The following is a 21617-nucleotide window of genomic DNA, read 5'->3' as shown; positions in this document are numbered from 1 at the left end:
CTTGGACAATAAGCCACTCAAACTTGTTTGTAAATACAGTCCATGACCCATTTCTCCTCTTTAGTCCTGATTTTAGGTAAAAGTCCCTTCTGATACTTTCAGAGCTAAAGGTGGTATGTCCTTTATCTTGATACATCTAGAATGTAAACCGTACCGGGGGGGGGGAAAAAAACCCAACAACCAAACAACAACAACAACAAAAACCCACCAAAAAAACCCCACCCCAAACCCAATAAAAAAAACTCTTATTTTTTACTACAGAGTAAAAATGTCTTTTGCTTTACAGCAAACTAATGTACCCTATTGCATGGGCACCGCGTATCATAGATACATACTGACTGAAATGATAGGCTTGAGTTGCCTCATGCAACAAATTATTATTTTGATTAAGGGCTAGATTACCTTGGCCTGTCTGATAACTTCGACCAAAGGGCTACTTTTCACATTGAATATGGGCTTTTAATCAGTATTTTTCCACACACTATCCCCAAAACTTGTCATATAAGCGTTACAAGGCTTACTAGCTGCAGGGTCAGGCCATAAGCCACTTTGATCTACACAGGAAGCAAATCCACTCTGTAGAAAGGATACAACTTCGTAGTTCTCTGTTGTCGTCCTGTCCTGTAGTGTCAGTTCATCATTTCCTTACAGCTTGCTGTGTAGAAAAATTGACACTTGACCAACACCGATCTCAAAATTCATAGCAGAAAGATAGCCTTCTTTCTAGTGAAGACAAACTCAGACTGCTGAGAGCCTGTCAGGCTTTCACAAACTGCCTTTCAAGGAATTGTAACATTAATTTGAGTCTGTACCAGATGAGCCATATCAAGAAAAAATGCCTGACTGACAGTAAATCTTTAATTTAAATTTCATTATCAAAATCACTAGCTGTGACTGGAAAAAGGAACTGGAAGCATTATCTACTACGTTTAAAAATCCAGTTTGAGGATGCTATGTCTAGTACAAATCATGTTCCACATTTAATGAATGACCTGAAACAACTTTTCAGAACGATGTTAGAAACACAGAAGGTTCTACGACCTTCAATTCTTTATATTGTTTGGGAGATCCCAGAGAGGGTATCTCCTAGATTAGAGTGGCATGCCTGAGAAGTTTACCCTCTCCTCACTACTGGAAAGTGACACAAAGAAGTCACTGACAGTAGTGAGACCATGGAGGAAGGCATATGGAGCAAACGTTCTGCATTGACACACCAGCAGCAGGCCCTGCAAGTGTCAACCAGCTCTCGAAAAACAGAGTTCCCATGTAGATGATTTGAGCAAGCTCAGATTTCTGCTTTACTTTTTCACTCAGCTCTGATCTATGCCTAGTCAACAGTCTGTTTATATAGGTGAACTTTAGCTTTGACTGGAACTTCACCTTGTGTTGCCTCTAGGTGATTTAGACAAATTAACTTTCTCCTGTGCCAGCTGGTTTCTCTAAAACCACTGCTATCTCACTGGAGCTTTGTGTGCTATAACATTACAATGCCCTAAGGCAGGATTAGGCTGTTTGTTTACATATAAACATGTGGCACACTCCACCTGTACAAGTGTTTGTTTTTGCATAGCTAGCAGATAACAGGGCTGTAAATTTTATTGCTAAATATTATAAACATAGATCTATGAATGTTTTTCCCCAAGAATTGTGTTTTGGACCTGATTCTGATCTCACTTTTACCAATTTTAGGTGGATCTAGCAGGAACCTGTAACTTACATATGCATGGGTAAAACTCCTTTGTTTGCATGTCAATAGCACTGATATTACTTGTAGGGTTTTTTTTTAATATAGAAAAAACAATTTTAAAAATATAATTAAAAATATGAAGTCTTTTTTCAGCAAGATGCATATGTAAACGATTAAAATAATATATTTAGTTCCATAATTTTCCATTCAATGCCTTATATATCCATACTGCATAATGAACATGACATTTTTCTGAGAGTATTACGAGAATGGCTATTTTTTGTTTTTCTCTGTTCTGCATGTTACTGTGTTATGTCTTTTTTCCTGAAAATGTCTCTATCTAAAAGATTATTAACCCAGATATTTTTCCACATTGTTTTTCCTTCTACAGATTCTGAATTATTCACCAGAGAGAGCTGCTATTGCTGCATAGACCCTTCTTCACACTGTCTCAAACTGCCCAGCATTTTACGAGGTAATTTCAGTACTGTCATATCACTCTTGAAACAGATTATGTAAAACGTGATTGCATTTTCTTAATCATTGCATTAACATTTTGTACCATTTACATAATTTCTTAAGTGCTTGTAAAATTAAATAAATTGTACACTGGAAGCTCTTTTTTGGGAAGCATATTCGAAAGTCTTGGGGGAAAAATTTTAACTACTTATTCATAGAAACAACATGTCTGTTTCAACATAAAATTTGTTCATTTAGTTGCTCCAAAAATACCAGTGAAAACTTGAATTTAAATGTCCTTGTGAGCTTCCTAGAGGGAAAAAAAAAACCAACATATGCAGACAAACGGGAGAGGCAAGTTTATGAGACAGATTTGCATTTGATTTCAACCTTAAATTGCACAAGAATCAGAATCACTACTGCTCTGTTGAGTTTTCTGTCCTTCCTGAGTGGCTTTCAAATTTTGTTTCCAGTTTAAGCTGCAAAAGCTAACAGCAGTATTGCAGTTGCAGTGGTGTGCAAGGGTTTGCTCTCCTGTTTGTATCTCTGGACACTATGAAATCCCTTTTCATACATGTTTCCTTTTCACTAACAGTACATATAAGAATGGAATATCATGTGCTTCTTTGCATACTGTTATGAGTAGAAGGTCAGAAGCTTTAAGACCTACAATAATCTCAATTCAACTATGTCTTCTGAAGAATGCATTTCAAGAAAGGAAGCAAAAAGTAAAACTGAACACAACAAATATTAGCTTCATAATGGTTTTAGGTTTTTTCAGTCAATATTAGACTGATAAAAATATCTAAACAGAAGTAAATTATTTCAGAACACAACAGATTTAGAAAGATATTTTCATGATGAAAATAATGCATAACTAAAAGAGTATTTATTTTTGCATGCTTTTCTAATTTTTTACATTCTAAGATAATTAATATGCATGATCATATTTTTTGTGCTTGGATTCTTAGGTTTCATGTGCTATTTATGTTTGTAGTGGTATAAAATATTATTTTATTTGAATGTACAGTATCTTCATTTGTTATTACTTAAGTGATCCTCTGTCAAAGAAGTATTACAAATTGCATGGTAACAAAATTAATGCAGACATGAACTATATGCCATAGACACTAGGAAATTGCAAATACATTTACTTTTGTATCACCAACTCAGCCAGTGGAAAGCCTCTTTATAAATGTGCGTCATCAACATGTGAGGAATGTCGTAATAGGGTTCAGCTATTCCATAGCCCTTCTGCCGTTATCTTACAACTATTGTGTGAAACACATTGAATCAAGGACTGTATTTCTTGCAAAGTGCACCTATTATGCCATGGCAGGTGTAGGGCACACCTGTTTACTCGCTCTAATCAGAAGTAACTGCAGAATGATCAGTGCTGTTTAAATTTTGGTCCATTATGAGAGTGCCTTCTAACTAGCTCATAACAGATGCAGAAGGTTAAAGAGAATATAGTGCCCGCTGAGTCTAAAAATCTGTATAATGAGGTTAAAATCTGTATACATATTTTGTAATTAAACATCTGATGTAATTCTTTAAAGAGCCATCACAATTCAGTTTAAGTAGGTCTGTTCACTGGAAATGCATATTCACTCCTTTCTGCACAAAAGGTAAGGAGGGATTATTGTTTCTTTAGGGGGCTGCACCAAGGAGATAATTACATGCTCTAAGATATAATAACATGGATAGAATAAGGAGTCCAGGACAAAGCGGGATGATGATGTTTCTCCTAGTACTTTTGATTGCAGTATATAGGGAACTGCATTGTATTCACAATTTTTAAGCAAGCACATAATCACCCAGGTATGCTACATCCTTCTTGTCCTCTCTGTGATTGTCAGCTGTCATGGTAACAACATTGCTGTACAGACTAAAGTGGAAGGTATTTTAAAGTCTCCTAAATGGCAGAAATAAACAGGCAGGCCTTGGGGGATATGTTTTGGGATAATGGAGCCCCGCAATCAGAAGTAAGCATGGGAATTTTGAAATCTCTTCAAGATTCCTAACACAGCCTTGATAATTAGAAAAATCATTGAGAATTGTTCTTACTTTTAGATTGTCGGTCTGCAAAGCATTTAGATACTGGGTTCATAATAAAGTTAAAAGGCTTAAATGAATGAATGCATTTTAAATTTTTCAGAATAGTATAAGTGAATATATACCCACTATGAAGCAAAATCCATAGCATGAGTGAATTGTTTTTGTGATATCTTTTGAAATTGAGATAATCCTTCACAGGAGTGTCAGTCAAATCACAGCATATCTTTGCCTTTGCCAGAAGGAAAGCTTACTGTTCAGAATGACTGCTAGCATTATGTGTCAAATGTAGACATCTCAGTTGTAAATTTATTTCACTCTCATTTCTGTTCAACATACATGTTGAGTCAAATAATGAGTGAAGCAGAAATAGTACTTCAATATTAGCAGATCATTCTCTTGCGATCCTGCTACTCCTAGTGATGCCATATAAACCCTAATGTACCACCCATATAGACCATACTATTATGTACCGCTAATAGAAAGTTAATCTGACACAGAACTATTTTATTTCTAATTCTGAGAAATTCAGAACTAAATCTCACTCCTCTAAGTTTTTTATTGTATCTGGTTGAACGCTACTATGAAATACAATGGTTCCTACAACGGAGGCCGATGACTGTAAAACCTTAGTCTTCTGATGTTGATGACCTTGAATCTTTCTAGATTAGCAGCAGAAGAATGATGGATTCTCCTGTACTTTCCCAAGCTGCTCTATCAAATAGACAAGACAAGCCCAATCTGGGCATTTAAAAAGATGCCTATAGCATAAGAAAAAACTCTGCTAATTCTCATTAAATTTCAAAGTTCATTTGTGCAGGCTGTGACAACTTAGTGCCTCCCCTCAGATATATCCATTCATTCCAAACCTCAGTTTTCAAATCAACAAAATACAAATAAATGCATAATTGGCAGGAAACTGATACTTTACAGGGAAGCCTAATGAAGACAATTCTATAAAGCATTTTCCTTCCTTTGGAAGTAAAACATACACTGGACACACAAAGGAAAATACCAGACTGCATTTAGTACAAAATTATTCTGTCATATATTAGCAATGTTCGAAAGTACAAAGCAGACAAAGCATCAAGTTGGTAAAGCCAATCCAAGTAATTATGTAATTGCTATGAAAGATTATTTGTTCTCACTGCAGTTTTACCAGGCAAATGGAGTTTTGTGGATTCCTTTACCTTAATGGAGCTCTGCTGCCAAGTTCAGACCATCTCTCATTTCAATCCTCTTCAATACAAGCTAGGCAGGTTCCTCTAGAGAAATACAAATAATTTTATACAGTCTTAACGCAAAGCTTGTGTATCTCAGCAAAAGATCAGACTGTCGAGCTTTATTAAATGGACTTTGTTTTTTCACATTATGAGGAAAACTGAATCAGCTTTCCCCTCAGTTACTGGCATTTGTTCACTTATTGATTCAAATCAATTCTGTAAGCTTTAAAACTTGGGCAAGACAGGTAGGAGGCATAAACCATCTCTTTTGTCTGTTGTGGTCAGGATGGGCAACTTGGTGTTTTCAATTTCCAATTAAAGATTTCATAGGAATAGTTGTTCTGCCTAGCAACTAGCTACCTGCATGAAGCAGGAAAGACCACTGAACTACCACCATAGACTTCTCTTTGGCCATTGTGTGAGCATGGTGAATGGCTATAATGTTTTTATAATACCTCCCCTGCCTACTCTCTCCTAGCAAGAAAGTACACGCTGACAACAGATTTCAAAAGTGAATAGTGGCTTTCTAGTGTTTCAAAACGAAACAGATTTGAAAAACTGTAACTTCTGGCAGATTTTTCAGGAGGTCATTCTCTACAATATCAAACAAATCACTCCTATGCCTTAAGTGTGGACAAATTTGGAAAATGTAGTCTAAAAATTCTGTGGGCAAAAACTTATTGGTTTTCAGGTGCATCTTCTTTTTAGGGACTAATTTAAAGAAGGAATATTTCTTATTTTTTCTCAACTGTGGAAGTAAATGAACCATGTTATTGACTGAAGAGGGTGACTTCAATTAGGCACAGTAGTTACTACAATGAATCTCTACCTGGAGACACATCTGGGTGCCGTTTGAACTGAGATCCATAGAATTATTGCTGCAGGAGCAGACAGGCTCCATCTAGATTTATTCTACAACCAATATTGATTTGTTAACATGTTCCCAGGCTCTAGAACTCTACAGAAACTCTAGGCAACAGAAGCAGATGTCAGTGTATTTCACTGTGTGGAGTACAAGCAGATACATTCGCTTTAGTTTACAAGTCTACCTTAAATTTGTAATGCAGCTTTAGCTGCGTTGGGAGATAATAACCAGCAGTTGGCAAAAGTCTGCTTCCAGGAGTAACTTCTGTCCCTTTTCACCAGTTCTTATGCAGTTTTATAAGCAACCTTTAAAACTGATCAGTTCCATTATTTGAGTTTAATTACACGTTTTAATTTTAATTATTAATTTGTGCATGGGACATTTTCTCTCTGTTCTATCAATGTAATTGTCCCATTCTCTTAAAAATAACTGCCAAGTCCAAAGCACCAGTGACTCCTTTTCAATCCAAGTGTGCATCTACAGTACATGGTTAAAGCTTGCAGAAGACCCAGAGGACAGAGTGAATCTAGAGTACAAGCTGTTCTGATATCAAGTATGAACCCTGATTCAAGGTAAATTGTACTCCTTTGTTCATCAGCTTTCGGAAAAAGTAGTGAGCAAGGCAGACCATGTTGAAAGTTATATAATGCAGCCCGTCTCCCTTCCCCTAACACACACACACCTATTTTTAAAACTTTGAGAATTTGAAACAGCTTAAAATTTTCATATATTCTTTCTTGGAAAATATGATGAAACTGTACCATAGAGCAGTTCAGCTAAATACAGAATTTAGCAGGATTACGTGAGAGCATGGATGAAACTTTCTGACAGAAGCCTTAGCGACAATTTAAGGAGTTCCTGAATTATTTCCCAGCCCCTGCTTATTCAGTTTCACCCTTGCTCCCCAAAGTACTGCTCCTACCATTAATCCTCCAGCTTATTATAGGAATGTGCAAAGCAGTGAATGGACACAGGGTAAAATACATACCACTCTTGTTTTTTGTTTTGTTTTGTTTTTTCTTACCAGGAGAACACAGAGTTCCACAAGCACACCTTGGAGACAGTATACTGAGGCTTAAAACTTAATTTTCATAGAACTTCAGGAGTTCTTAAAAGTTAGCACTTGTTTAACTGCTTTACCTGATATGATTCAAACCCAGCCTGTACACATTTGCAGAATTCTTTTCACATAGTAAATAGGCCTGTGTGTTTTGTACATACAACTGCCCACAGGAATCTAATATCAAGGCTTTTTATTAATTTTAGAGAGAAAATGTCCTTTCCAAATATAATCTGCAAACATAAACTAGGTAGCAGATGAATAATCTCAATAAATATATTGTAAAACTGTAATAATACAGTAGACAACTTTTCTGTTGGATCACATAGATAAGAATACTGACACCCTAACCACCCAAGGAACTCTAAAAGTCATGCAGAAACCACTGTAACGTTAAAGTCCACAAATTACAGGGGGTAGTTATATACTACTTCTGCCACTCATGTTTCTAAAACAAAAACTTGGAAAATTCTCAAGTTGCTGACTTTTTTTTTGCTCGTTGTTGCTCTGAAGTCACACTCCAGGGTTTAGGTCAGCCCTTTCTCTGTCGTGTTTGTTGGTGTTATTCCCCCTCTAAGTTTAGACCATTCCAGCCATCACCTGTCCCACATGGCAACAAGGAAATAACAGCAGTATTAAAGGATTAATCTGATCACAACTGATGGCTTCTGTTTCACTTATGTTCCAGAATTTTCATGTTACCATCACTGCATTTCTAACTTTCCTTTTGTTTAAGTACATGTGGCCTATGCTATCCACAGCCTGCTTGACTGCTTCATTTTCATATTATCAGCTATCATCAACAGGTTCCTCCAAAGCTCTGAACTTATTTTTCCCCTTTTGTGCAGGGTTAGGAATGTTAAATACACTTCGGTGGAGTTAAAAAAAAAAAAAAAAGGTCCTCATTGACAGTAATCTCAGGGCTTTTAATCTTTAAGGGCTACCTTACTAACTTACCAGGGGATAAAAGGCCATGCCTCTTTGCATATTTATTTGCATAAACACTAACATCCAGAATTGCATAAATTTACAATCTTTGCTTTAAATAACATTCTACAGGAAACCCAGAAATAACATTGCAAGCAAACCTGCAAATTACTTGCATTGTGCTATCATTGCTTATGGAGAGATTACAGGTTGTCTTGCTCTTTGGATCCATCTATTTTATACCAAAGTGGTTTAAAAATACTGAAGGATACACATTGTATACCAGGAAAACAATGACTGCTCTGCACGCTTGCTTGTCACATACCTACTTCAGGTGCTTGGAGACAGGATTAGATAAATCCAGATTTGAAGAGCATCTTGCTCCATAACCAGCCACAGAGTTAGCTCATATATGCCACTTCCAAGCAGAATAGGAGATGATTTTGTGGTCCTGGAAATATGTTCAGGTTTTGTAAGCTTTGCATTTTTCCTTAGAACAAATCTGGCACCAGTAAAATCTGGCATCAATAAACTTAAACCAAATGAACATCACCTGTTTACTGATGAGGTCATATGTGAGATGATATACATGTTAAAATAGCCTCAGCAGATAACATCTTTTAGAGCTGTAACTCTGCATGCTGTCTACCAGGGTTCTAGGAATGGAGATGGCTTTCAGTGCAAAGTGAGACACTTTTTCAGAGATGCAATTAAATAGGCATGCTAGTCCTAGCGAAGAACTTGGGATTTTAGAACACCCAAGACTAACCCTGTAGCAACCTCGTAAGTGTTCTATAGGTGAAAAGAAAAGTATGAGATAAATTTGCTCTAAAGTTTTCCTGTTATAGAAAGGGAAATAGATTAAATATTTAATGGAAAATAGTAAATATCACATAGCATCCCAGGAATTTCTAGTTTTCAATATTTTTATTTACATGCAGGATGCATGTTTGTTCACCGTCTTTTACAGGAGTGATTCAGTCCACACAGAGAGACATATGTCTCCTTTAGCATGCATGTGTGTATTAACAGCCTGATAGAACTGCAGAGGAATTAACCCAAGAAAGTTAAATGAAAGATAATGCTCATTTTATTGCTTATTAAAGTAGGTCTGTGCAAATCAAATCAAATTAAGTTCTGTGATAAGGCCAGCTTATTAGTATTAATATTAACTCATCCTGTAGAATTTTGTAGTTACATGATTTTCTATTAAATTATGTAATAAAATCTGAACAAAAAAAAAAGACCCTAAACTCTCACCTTTGTGGAAATGTTACCTATTTCACTGCAGAAGACAAATCATCATGCAAGTTCAGGAGTCAAAGAAGCTGAGCATCCCAAGACATCCCCAATTGGTCCAAGGAACACTTGTTTCCAGTGGTCCAGGAGCATTCCTCAGACCTGAGCTAAATAGGGCTATTGACGGTTGTAGCAGGCCTAGCATAGGGAAGGATCTCAGAATACCCTTATTTGCAGCTGAAGCCACAACGGCCCCTACAGAAGCCTGCGAAGCAACAAAAAGAGACACCGAGTAAATAGCAAACCTTTCAGCCTTTCTTCTTCCATGCAAGAATTGTGCTCAACCTTTTTTTTTTTTTTTTTTTAAGAAAAGTAGGACCTGTAATTAGAGATCTGCCCACTTGTGATACAGTGAAACACAGGTGTGTCTTATGTGCACGACAGTTTAAGTTGTGTTAGGATGATGACATTGTCAGCCATTAAATAACCATGTTCCTGGTTGACAAGGAAAAAAAGATATCCCTCCACCTTCTTTGAACTTCTTACATTCTTAGCATTTTTTCCACAGATCATTTAAATAGCTGCTCTATTCATAGGAAAATGTATTACTGAAGCTAAAAGGTGCGTTTTTTTCCCCCTCCAGTCTCATTGGAGGAAAGCATAATAAATTAAGCCTGATTTGCATGCAAGTTTGCATACACAAAGTTTTTGTTGTGAACTAGCAAACAGTAGGCTGCTCATGTCAGAACACATTGTTCAAACAGCAGCATAAAAAATAGCTACTGGGCTGTAAGGTACATCAGTATTACCCCACTGCTCTGTGCTACTGATACTTTGCCACAACAAATCAACACCTCTGCAAAGGCAACAAAAAGAAACTCAGCAGCTTTGCATCTCTTATTGTGCTGCAGCCCAAATAACCTCCATTGCTTTGTGGGGACGTCCTGACAAGAGTGAAATTTTGAGTCTGAGAAGAACCTGTACACAGAATGTGTAAAAAGCTTTCCCTGATGACACATACATTATGCCTCTCTTTCCATGTGCTGCCTGGAAGAATACATCAGTTCATTTATTGGGCAATGTATAATTAGCTATCTGTGTAATGTTGCCATGAAACTACTTGCATTACAATGTTGAGCAGATTGCTTCTGCAACCAGTGGCGTTGCAGGAGTAAAAGCATGTTACTAGTCCAGCTGGACATGCTGATATCATAGGTCACCTACACAATTTCAAACATGGGGAAAAACTCACCTGACGTGGCGTGTAGTTACATCAGAGCTTCTGACAGCTCTTCATGGAAAGTATCAGCATGCCAAGGTTTAGCTCTGTTTACCTCTTGGAACTACAGAGTTTAATGCTAACACCTGCTTAGTGCCTGTTTATGTTACTTATCTTCTGGAATCTGTCAGAGAACAGAAGCAAGGGGAACTAATAACTGTAACTCATCACTAGCAGCTAGGAAGCAGCAAGAGAGATTTTTGTCTGGAAAGAATTGAACGAGCCATTACCTAACCAAAGCATGCCTAACATTTGAAGAATATTGCTGGCAGTCTTTGTCACACAGTGAAGGCACATTTAAAAAAAAAAATTAAAAGACATTAAGTGCAGAAAGCTACTGTCATCCTAGGGTTAGGGTGCTCCCTTCAGAATGCCTCTGAAACATTTAGCAGAAATGAAGGACCACTTCCAACATTAAGAAACTGTGCAGCAGACAGACTTCACCGTTTTAGTAACCATTTCCATTTAAAATGCATTCAGCTTAGACTGCATAAACTATTTATTTTCCTATGAGCCAAATGCATGCATACAGAATTTCCTGCCTTCGTGTTCTATGACTGTATGAACTGAGGTAGCTGCTTTTACACTGCCTCCTGTACATTGTGACTTTTGACTCTGGCTGTGGTGTGAACGCACTGCCCTACTAACCATCACTCTCATCTGTTTCAGTCTACTATGGCAACCTACAAGTCCACAATAATGTTTAAATCATTCACATTCACCACTTCATCTGCCACTGAACTACAGTTGCACCTGGTATAGAATAGACGTTTAACAAGTGAAAGCAATGCCATGTATGTTTTAAGCACATGATGTTAATAAGCATAGCTCCTAAACTTGAATTTGGAAACTCGTCCAGGGAGCTAGAAGACTGTTAGGTAAGTTAAGATATGGCAAGGACAGTGCAGACAATTTGATTATACAGATCACAAACAGGGACTAAAATGATTTGGAGCGCAGTTAATGGTATTCTAGTAGTGTGGGATTGCATCACTACCTGCTCATGCTGATCTTTTTGACTCAGAGAAAAATATATAATACCTTCTTTCCCATGTTTGTCAGAGTTGTGATTCCATGGACTTACAAGTTAACATGGGTACATCTGTTCCAGCAGAAAGGTTGTGTGCCATAGAAAGCACTCATTTCCTAAGTACCACCTAAGAGCCTATGTACTAGCAACTACTTGGCTGCTTTGAATTAAATGGAGCAGGTTAGCAACTGTCCTCTATCCTATGCTAAACCTGAGACTAAAAGTCAGCAGCAAGAGAATGAAAACAATTAGAGGGACAGATGAGTGATGGATACAAATAATTTCAGAAAAAAAAATGTAAGGATTGTGGTATGAACCAAAAAGATTCTGGTGTAATTTAGCATGTCCTCAACAATTTTTTTTTCCCTTGGCATATTTATGTTTACTCATATGCTAACCTTAAAAACTGACTCGGGCTTATGCTATTCAGCTGTTGATTATTCCAGTGATGATAACGGGTTAAAAAACCCCAGGGTTTATTAAGTTAAAAAGAGCATAAAAGATCAGATCAGCTCTGGCTTAATTTTTGTGCTACTAATTTAAATCAAAGCAGTTAGAAAGCCTGCTTGATTCGTGGGCATGCTGAGAATATCAGATGCCTAATATCAACTGGAGACGTAAAATTGTAAACTAAAAAGATGGTGGCTGTAAAATTGCTGGAGCAAGAATAGAAAAAGGAAGAGCAAAAGAAGCTGAAAATAAGATCTTATTAATGTAAAATAAGATTATGAATATGCTCTGCTACATGCACCGACACACTACAAGTGCTTTAGAGACCTGTAAAGATTCTTCAGCTTTCCAGTTATTTAGTTTCTGCTACTACAAATAAAAAATTAAGTATCTGATTTCTGTGTACCATTTCCAACACTAGGTTTTTGTAAGAACTTAGCCAGCAACAGGTTCAATTTTTGCTCATCTGATGGTCATTTCTGACAAAAGACCGCATTTATCTCTCTAAGCAGAGAAAAGTTTCAGTGAGTGGGGAAGTATTTTAGAGTGGTATATACAAATTGTAACAGAAAAATCCTGAAAAACAATCCATCAGTTAGTCACTGCCTTAGGCTCCAGTCCAGCAAACTACTGTGTCCTTGCAGAGGCCTTCTAAAGTCGAAGAGCATTAAGAGGGGTTCTGATGCCCACATGTTGATGCTGTTGGCTTAAACAGGCAAGGAGCTGAGCTCCTCTATTTTAAACAGAGGAGAGCTGGGATTCTTAGCACTTTGCAGGACTACTCCGTGAAATAAGATTTTATCAGGAATCTTTGTCAAAGGAACAATTAATATTTTTTTTTAACGATTTACTTCAATAGGAGATGAGTGGCATGCAGTTTAGAAATTAGTATTAGCTACTTCTAGAGTTGGCTTGACTTGCTCCCTTGCTTCTTAAAGAGCAAAGGATTTCATATGCTGCACGAGGCGAAATCCATAGCGTGCTGCAAAGAGATTTGGAGAGGAATGCTTTTAGGATTTAAATAAGAACCAAAACCAAGCTGAGATAAAACATAATTTGTATTGAAATTTAGCCAACACAAGACATGCAAAAATTTGTTTTAGAGAGGGATTCTGGAAATTAATTTGCACAGGATATCAGTAGGCAGTGTATTGTGCAAGTCCACTCAGGAGGGGTTGTTTGGGTAGATGAAAGTCCTTACCAATTTACAACTAGATCCACAATGGAAATAAGAAAAACTTAAGTGTGTTTCTGTCCAGGCACTGACAGCCCTGCAGGTTTCTATCGCACAACAAGTACCAACTGAGGTAAACTTAACAGCAGTACTGCCAGGACTACAGCAATACAGTCTTGCAGTTGTCAGCACTTAAAGCAGGGAAGGCTAGAGGTTACAAGAAGCGTACAGCAGGGTCTTGATTCATACTTTACAGATCTTGAGGTGTGGGTGCCTAGGCAAAAAAAATCACACAGGTCTGGGTCAGCTGTTTCCAAGATCCACTGGAAACACTTGTAAGGATTGCTGTAAAGTGCCACAAACTGGCAGTGTTATGAATTGGCAGACCTACTGGGAAGAAGTTAATTATTTTCCTCACCTAGGAAAGTTTTCACATGAAGTAACAAAGAAACTATTGACATTACTAAACAGTGAAGAATTTCATAATGTATCCCATCATGAGAGAAAGGTTAGTGCATTGTAATTCAGAATGTCTCTGGCAAAGTCCCTATTGCTGTTTACTGGAGAAGTAAATACTGGCAGGACTAGAATGTGATTTTCCTTTATAGGTATCTGCATCACACCTCTTGGTGTTATCTTTGAACAGGGAGTAACATTTTTATAATCTGGAAGGTCCGCCATTCCAGAATCCTACAGTTAAATACAAGCCTTTAAGCTTTGTGGTCTAATTTTACTCCTGTTGCACTTTGTAAGAACATTAGAGTCTTCGATGTTTGCTTTCTAAGACCAATATGAATGAAACTCTTTTAATGGTTATTTTGCACACTGTCCTGCACTTGCTTTTTCTAATATTTTTTTCAAACATGATCAAAGAACTAAGAAGGTCATACTGCATTTGGAAACCTAGGTAAACAATAGCCAGACATTTATATTGTGAATTATTTACTGAGCATTGAAAGAGTGTTCTTCACTGCATCAAGAGGCTGCAGTATTTTAGATTTTTTTGGTGTGTGATTTAGAAGTCTCCCATTGTTTACTGAAAGCAATAATGGTTTGCAATAGCCACACCAGATTTTTTCCTCTTTCTTGCAAACTGGTTTCACAGGGCAGTGTGTGCTGGCTGTTACTTGGCACTGAAGAAATGGGGAAGGTTCTGCCTCCTAACCCTGCAGTCTGTCACAAAGTACGATACATCTGCACACTGAAGTCTCTCATCATAATCGTCCCAACACTGATTCAGCACAAACTATTTAGGTTAATGTTAGCAAGTCTTAGTAGCATTTTTTCTTGAGCCTGACTGAATCAAAGTAAGAAAAGCTTACTTAGGCATTTGTGAAGGTAGAGTTATCAGGATGCGAAAGGCACTAACCACCTGCAAGAGAGGGTGATGAGTGGCAGAAGGTTCACATGCAGCCAAGAACAGTGAAGCACCAGCTTCAAAGGGAATATTAAACCCTACATTTATAATCTATGCAAACCATTACCATTCATAAAGTAAATACCAGCATTGAATGATCTTTGGCTACTTTGCCTAATCCAGTAAAAAGCTCCACAACAAGACTGGCCCTTAAAATAAATATGAAGCACCGAGTAAATTGCCATGCAGATTAATTACATTTCCTGCATATTGACTAACAAGGGATTTAGCAGATATTAGTGCTAATAGCTCTCCACTGTGTCCTTATCATTAGCGCAAACTTTGCATCTAATGTTGCTCCTCTGTACTCCTCTCCTAAGCTGCCTGCAATTATCTGATCAACAAACTGGTTTTATTTGTCAAATGAGTGAGTTTCACATTTGTGTTAACTTGTTGTGGCTTCATTTTGCTTAAATCTAGTGGAGGCTTTTATTTGGTTTTTTAAATATATATATAAATATTGTTGATTACAAAACATTTTGCTCACAGTGTAACAGATTTAGCAAAGTTTATTGAGTTGCTGCACTTGGACTGCTGGGGCAAAAGGACCCTGAAAGCTCCATGTTTACAGCTAAAGCAGCAGCACCTTGTATTGCAGGACTCCAGGATTTGCAACTGATCCCACGGCTAGGTGGAACAACCCTGAGGCTGTGGGACAAGGGATCCCTGGCTGCCCACATCTCTGCTGTGAAACCTCAAATCACTAACACAGTTTGAGTTTCAGCACCCTCCCTGGTACTAGAGCCAGGGCTGAAGAATCACAGACTCCACTGCTGCAGACCTAGGGCATGGAACTGGGAAACTATGGAGCAAGAATCCAAGGAAGATGTTTCTAATGAGGTCAATGACAGTGAAGCTGCCCCAGGGATTCAGCAGCAGTATACCTCAGACACATGTAGGAACTCATTACTCAGTTATCATTAGTGAGGAAATGCCTGCCCGTGAAGGCTTCCCATATTTGCGGTTTTACTATGGCAGAAGGAAAGCAAGTAGTAACCTATTCTGACCACCTCAGAGCTGGATGTGTTTGTGGTAAGATAGGAACAGCCTTTAAGAGTTAACTCAACATTTAAATCAGGAACAAATAATTGCAGAATCATGGAACACAGTGTCCACAGTGGTATATGAAGATAACTGCATCTCAACACAAAACACAATAAGAAAGAAAAAAAATCAATCAATAATCTTTACAGGCAAAACTACGTAGAGTTCTTGTAGCCCAAATTCTCTTTCAAGCAGCATTAGTCAATATATACGTTTGTAAATCAGACTATAGGTCTGTAAAGTGCAGCAGTGTATTAAGTATATTTTAGTGACAAGTTCTAGTTTAATAGTTTCTTTAATAGCATACTTTAAAACAACAACAACAAAAAACAAAACCACTCCTATAAATCAGATACTTTTCCCTCCAAAAGCCTTATATTTACCATATTGGTAAAATAAACGAATAGGAGTGTTACCTTCAAAAGAGCAGTGCTGTTGCGCATATAGGAACAGTAGTTAACGTTTCCCTTCAGGTGCTACACTGACGTGCAATAGCTCCAGGAATGTCTCAATATGGCTGGTTATTAAAGCAAATTCTCTCTGAAAAACACAAAAATACAGATGAAGAAGAGTGCTCCTAATCTGTTTTGTTACACAGTAGTTATGTTTTGAGGAGAAATAGGATGACATTCCATGCAATCATCTTTCCACTCCTTGAACAGCAGCTTCATCAACTGAGCTGATTTCTCAAGCCAGCTGAATGGTCGCAGGGGAACTGAAATCTCTGTGATCAGGGAATCTACTGGAAAATATACCTTTGTCTGTGAAGAACTGGCATGTTGGCAGCACTTCCTCATTGCCCATAAGCCAAAAGTGATATTTGGTTGACAGCATCTGGGAAGCAATGAGGCATAAACTCTTGTCCTTTTGCATACCTATAGGGATGCGAGTGGGAACTAGGAGAGTCAAACAAAACAGAGTAATGGAGGAGTTGCTTTTTACTGTCTGCTGTTGTTCAGCAACATCATTCTCAGCATAATTTGCATCTTATTTTTCCCCACAGTTTTGCGCTGTAAGTCCACAGTGGAACATTTTGCACTTCAGCAGTAAAGAAACCATTTTCCTTTCAGTTTTGTGAACTATATACTCCATAGGAACTATATTTCTGGGCAATTTGTTACGCGTCTGCTGAATCCAAGACATAACAGCACTGACTGAATGCATTTCTCAGTTGTTGTATGAGCAAGTCTCTCTCTAACAAACACTGCCAGCTACTGAGTTGCAGAGCATATTAAGGCCCACCTACTGGGCTGAGATTCTTGGAAGGGCTGTAAAATTCTGAGGGCAGAAGCTCGGCCTCAGCATGTGCCTGACTTCATAGAAACTTACAGTCATGGCAGAAGGACACCACCAGAAGGTAACTTTATTTTTTTCTTCAGCAACAACGTTAGTAATGTAGGTAGGTTTCAGCTTCCAAGTGAGAACATCTCATGATGGGTACAAAACTATGACTAGTAAGGCCATCCTTGATAGTGGAAAAATTTAAACATAAAAAAAATAAAATAATAAGCAAGAATGCAGAAAAGACTGCAGTCATATTGGCCAATTAGCATGTGAAAATATAGCCTGGTGTCTGAAATTTTAAATGATCGGCACCACTTAGCTCCAGCAGGGAAATGCTAAGGATGATTTGTATTTAGTGATAGTATTTTGCATAATAGCAGCCAATTATATTCCTCAGGCATGCAAGTTTTGATTGCCTAGACATACACTATCTCAGTCTCTGACCTTCTGTGACTATTATACTGCTCTTTCCTCAGGCAAATTGCTCAAGTCAAACTGTTAAGGAGACTTTTAAAGACATAAGTAATACAGTACACACACACACAGGTACACACACTTCTACACAAATGCTTTATTAAAAATGCCTCTGGTGCGGCCTGTAACAAAACTATACCCATGCAGAGTTAAAAACCAAAAAAAATTCAAGACAAAATGCTATCTATTACAATGCATTAATATATTTTCTGTTATTCCAAAAGTCTAGTCAGTGTCCAGATGGGAACAGTTAAACTTGCTGTCTATGTATGCTGCAGGCTATCCAGTTTGAGTTACTACTCCTACATAAATATGGAACTTCATTCGAGTCTTGGCTTGAAAAAACTTCATATACATTTTGCAATTTTGTTTGTAGCTGCAGTAGAGTGTAGGAAAAATAAGTATTATTTCTAATATTTACACAAGGACAAACAGCATGGTCTTTTACAAAATGAAAAAAAAAAAAAAAAAACAAAACCAAACACTACAGGGACTTTTAACAATATCTGCAATTGGTACTTTGAAAGATCCAGCCTTTGGAACTGAAACTCGGAGACAGTTAAACTTTCTGTCTCCTCTTTCTTCCTCCCTCCCCACTCTCCCATATTAAAATTCTTTACTCAGTAGAAATTATTAATGTAGAACATTAAGATAGAATAGATTTGTTTTCTTCTTAGAAAACATATTTATTAAATATATATATTTTTTCAGGACAGATTTTGTTTTCCTTATGTGAATAGATATGTGTAAGACAAAAAAAAAAAAATTGACCCTGTAATTAGAATTGAAAACATTAAGATCCAAGTGCACCAGTTGAAGACAATTCCATTATATTTTGTTGCGCTTCCCTTCAGTTTCAAAATGACTGTCATATCCATGATGATGCTAGCTTGCTCCACAGCCACATTCCTCTTGGAGTTGAAAGGGGATAGAAATTTAGTCAATGTATGCACTGGTGTTAGAGAAAACCACAGACAGTACTCACTATTCAAGTCTTGTTTGTTACTCGCTATACGGTATTTTTATTATAGATGTCTCAGAACAGCTTTGGCCAAATAAGAACTTAATAAGCATTAGAACTGGCAGCCTATATCACCACAGAGAATATTTAGAGTTATAACCACATTTCTATTAGCACTTTAAAAGCACAGCAATACTAGTACCATGCTAGAAAAAGCTTCAAGCCTAAGGGAAAAAGTAACTTCTCAAGGATGTCTGTGGAGGACCATGGTTGGCAGCAACACGAGTGCAGTGTTGCTCAGGAGAGCTCTTCACTACTCTTGATGTTATGAACCCTGATCTTTTATGTGGAGCTGCCAAATGTGGAGTGTTTGTGATATGAATAAGTATAATGGGTAAGAAGTTTGGGGTGGTCAGAAGGTAGGATGCAGTGTGGGTCCCAGAGACAACAGGCTAACATAAATCATCTGCCCACAGATCATTTCATCTCATAAAAAGTTATGCTTTGGTGTCTTAGAATCCTTCATTTAAACCTCTGTTCCTTCCCTGGAATACAGCGTGTTATTTGTGCTGATACTGCTGTAAAAATGGGTGTTAAACTGGTTGAGCACAGAGTTGCTGTAGCCAAGGTGGCTAGAAGGCATAGAATTGGACCAGTCTCCCACACCATGAGTGGGGATATTAGAGAGTGGAGAGTAGGAATTAAAGCCTACCACATTCTGTCCCATTTTGTCAATGGGTTCAGAGTTGAGTCCCAAAGGCACTGAGCGGCCCACTGAGTTAGAGCCGTTAACATACGCAGTCATACTGGAGAGGAAGTTACTGAGGCACGGGCTACTGGAAGATGGAGGTGGAGATCCTTTCTCAGGTGAATTATCAGTCCCAGGTGATGAGTTTTCCAAGATATCCTGATGCTCTACAGCTTTTGGGCTGCCAGTCAAGGCACTATCCTCCGATTTCTCAGATGCAAGAGTGGCAGCACTAGCCCCAATGTCAGACTTCCTTTTCCTCTTCCTGCGAAAGTTTCCATTGTCAAACATCTTTTCACAGTTTGGGTCCAGAGTCCAGTAATTCCCTTTTCCTGTCAAAGGGGACAAAAGCACCTTTTTAATTTAAAAATATGCACACAACAGCAGTCATCTAGGGCTTTACGATGTTTCTCTCATTTCACAGAAACAGAACAATTGCATGAGAAAAAAAAAAGTATTTTAATCACATAAAAGCAGAAGTATGTTGAATTCAGGAAAAAAAAAAGAAAAGTGTAAAGTTTTGGGCTGCATCCTTTAGCCCTGACTCTTTACACAGGTAAAACTACAAGCAGAGGTACTGGGAGGGCTTTTTGGTTTGTTCTGTTTTCTTGGGGAGGGAAGGAGCTTTTCAGTATATGGCTGGTCCTCTGAGTTTACAGCAGAGAGTCATCAAATGCCATACTCAGCTGGTTCTCTAGATTCAGTAGGGAAGGATAGATTTCTAACAAGACAGAACCAGATTTTTGGCCCTTTGTGGCAGCATAATTGAATGGCTTTTAAATGTTCCAAATAGTTCTAAACAGCTATTGATAGAAAACAATAAATTAAGGAGCTATCTGACAGCTTATCAGCCAGGAGGTTGGAAACAGCAGAGGTGTGATTCCAAGAAAAGCGCTATTTGAGACAAACGAAATAAAAGCCGCCTGCACTCCTCTTGAGAATTATTGTTGACTCCCTAAAGCTACTGGATTTCTTTGAAAAATCTGAGTTTGCCTTATCCCCTTTCCATTAATTCCCAATCAAGTTTGACATAGTCACATGCATTACACCAAGTGGGTTTTGAATGTGACTTGCTTAGTTAGGCTGCTCTGGGCTTGCTGAACCTCAAGCTCAGCACATTGGTCATTTCTCAGGAAAACCTAGAGCAGCAGAGAATCCACTTCCCTGCAGAGATGTAATAGCAACTCTGATTCAGATCTCAGCTATGCATACTTGCCTTCTAGTTCAGACCTATGAAAACAGAAGAGCTACTATGCCTATATCCAGTATCTAGGCTATTAGGTCTCTTTACAAGGTATTTTAAAATTAATCAGGTTAATTAGAGGGGAGGAAAAAGAGGGGGAGAGAGCTATACCTGGATCATCTTCATCTCGGGGCACCTTCTTGAAGCAGTCGTTGAGAGACAAGTTGTGCCGTATGGAGTTCTGCCAGCCAGCTTTGCTTTTGTTATAAAACGGGAAGTTGTCGGCCACATACTGGTAGATCTGACTCAGAGTCAGCCTCTTTTCGGGTGCTCCATGGATAGCCATGGCAATAAGCGCAGAGTAGGAGTAAGGTGGTCTAACCAGCTTCATAAGCTCTTCTTGGGATGGGAGAGGAAGCCAGCCAAGGTCAGTTCCTCCCAAGCCGTGCATGTTAGGCAAAAGCTGCCTTTGCATCCCGTAAGACTGAGGAATGAAGGGACTGGCATTGGATCCTGGGAGATATGGTGGTGGGGTGATGGAAGGTCCATTTAGCCAGAGGTAAGGATTGGGAGTGGCATTGTAATCCGTCGTCTCAAAGGTGCTCGGTCGCTGTGGACTGGGGATATTCTGTGGATGGAAAAAGTTCTCATAGTAGATACTCATCTCTGGAGGTTCTTGACCAATATTTGGAAATTGTGGGCTGCAGCGTGGTGGAGAGTGTGTTTGTGGATCAAAGGAGCTCATGCTCTAAGACAGGCAGCTGATAAGCTTTGACACACCTGTGCTAGTGCTCCTTTCCTGAGACAGGTGCATCACCTGTGCCCTTCCCTACCTACTTATGCACCTGTAAACGTTTCTGCTTGTTCTGCAGGCTCCACCCCACAGTCCTGAGTGGCTGCAGATGAGGACGATATCCTTTTTGGAATGCTGGCAGCCCCAGCCAGTCATTGATGTCACATCAACCAAACATGAAAGTTACAACTGTTTATCTTCTTAAATGAATGAAGGAATTTTCCACTAATGTGATGTACATAAAGAAAGCCTAAGGTGCCGTGAA

The 21617-nt window shown here is 38.3% G+C and overlaps 1 protein-coding gene across 1 annotated transcript; it reads right to left on the bottom strand.

Moving 5' to 3' along the window:
* Window positions 1–19154: 19154 nt before the first annotated feature.
* On the bottom strand, window positions 19155–21304 carry FOXI1 (forkhead box I1). Its single transcript, XM_010128224.1, has 2 exons — window positions 20731–21304; window positions 19155–19708 (listed from the first exon to the last, which is right to left on the bottom strand). Exons 1-2 carry the CDS (start codon window positions 21302–21304, stop codon window positions 19155–19157), a joined length of 1128 nt encoding a protein of 375 aa, XP_010126526.1.
* Window positions 21305–21617: the final 313 nt, after the last annotated feature.

The sequence above is a fragment of the Chlamydotis macqueenii genome, chromosome 14 (genome assembly GCF_036417535.1).
Source record: "Chlamydotis macqueenii isolate bChlMac1 chromosome 14, bChlMac1.mat, whole genome shotgun sequence".
In the NCBI taxonomy this organism is placed as follows: domain Eukaryota; kingdom Metazoa; phylum Chordata; class Aves; order Otidiformes; family Otididae; genus Chlamydotis; species Chlamydotis macqueenii.
This window is presented reverse-complemented; position numbering and strand designations above follow the sequence as displayed.

Bases quoted from the DNA above. Each gene is read 5' to 3' on its own strand.
- FOXI1 (XM_010128224.1), bottom strand. From the start codon at position 21,304: ATGAGCTCCTTTGATCCACAAACACACTCTCCACCACGCTGCAGCCCA. The intron at 19,709-20,730 runs GTATAGCTCTCT...CCCCTTTGACAG, and splicing joins CCGAGATGAAGATGATCCAG to GAAAAGGGAATTACTGGACT.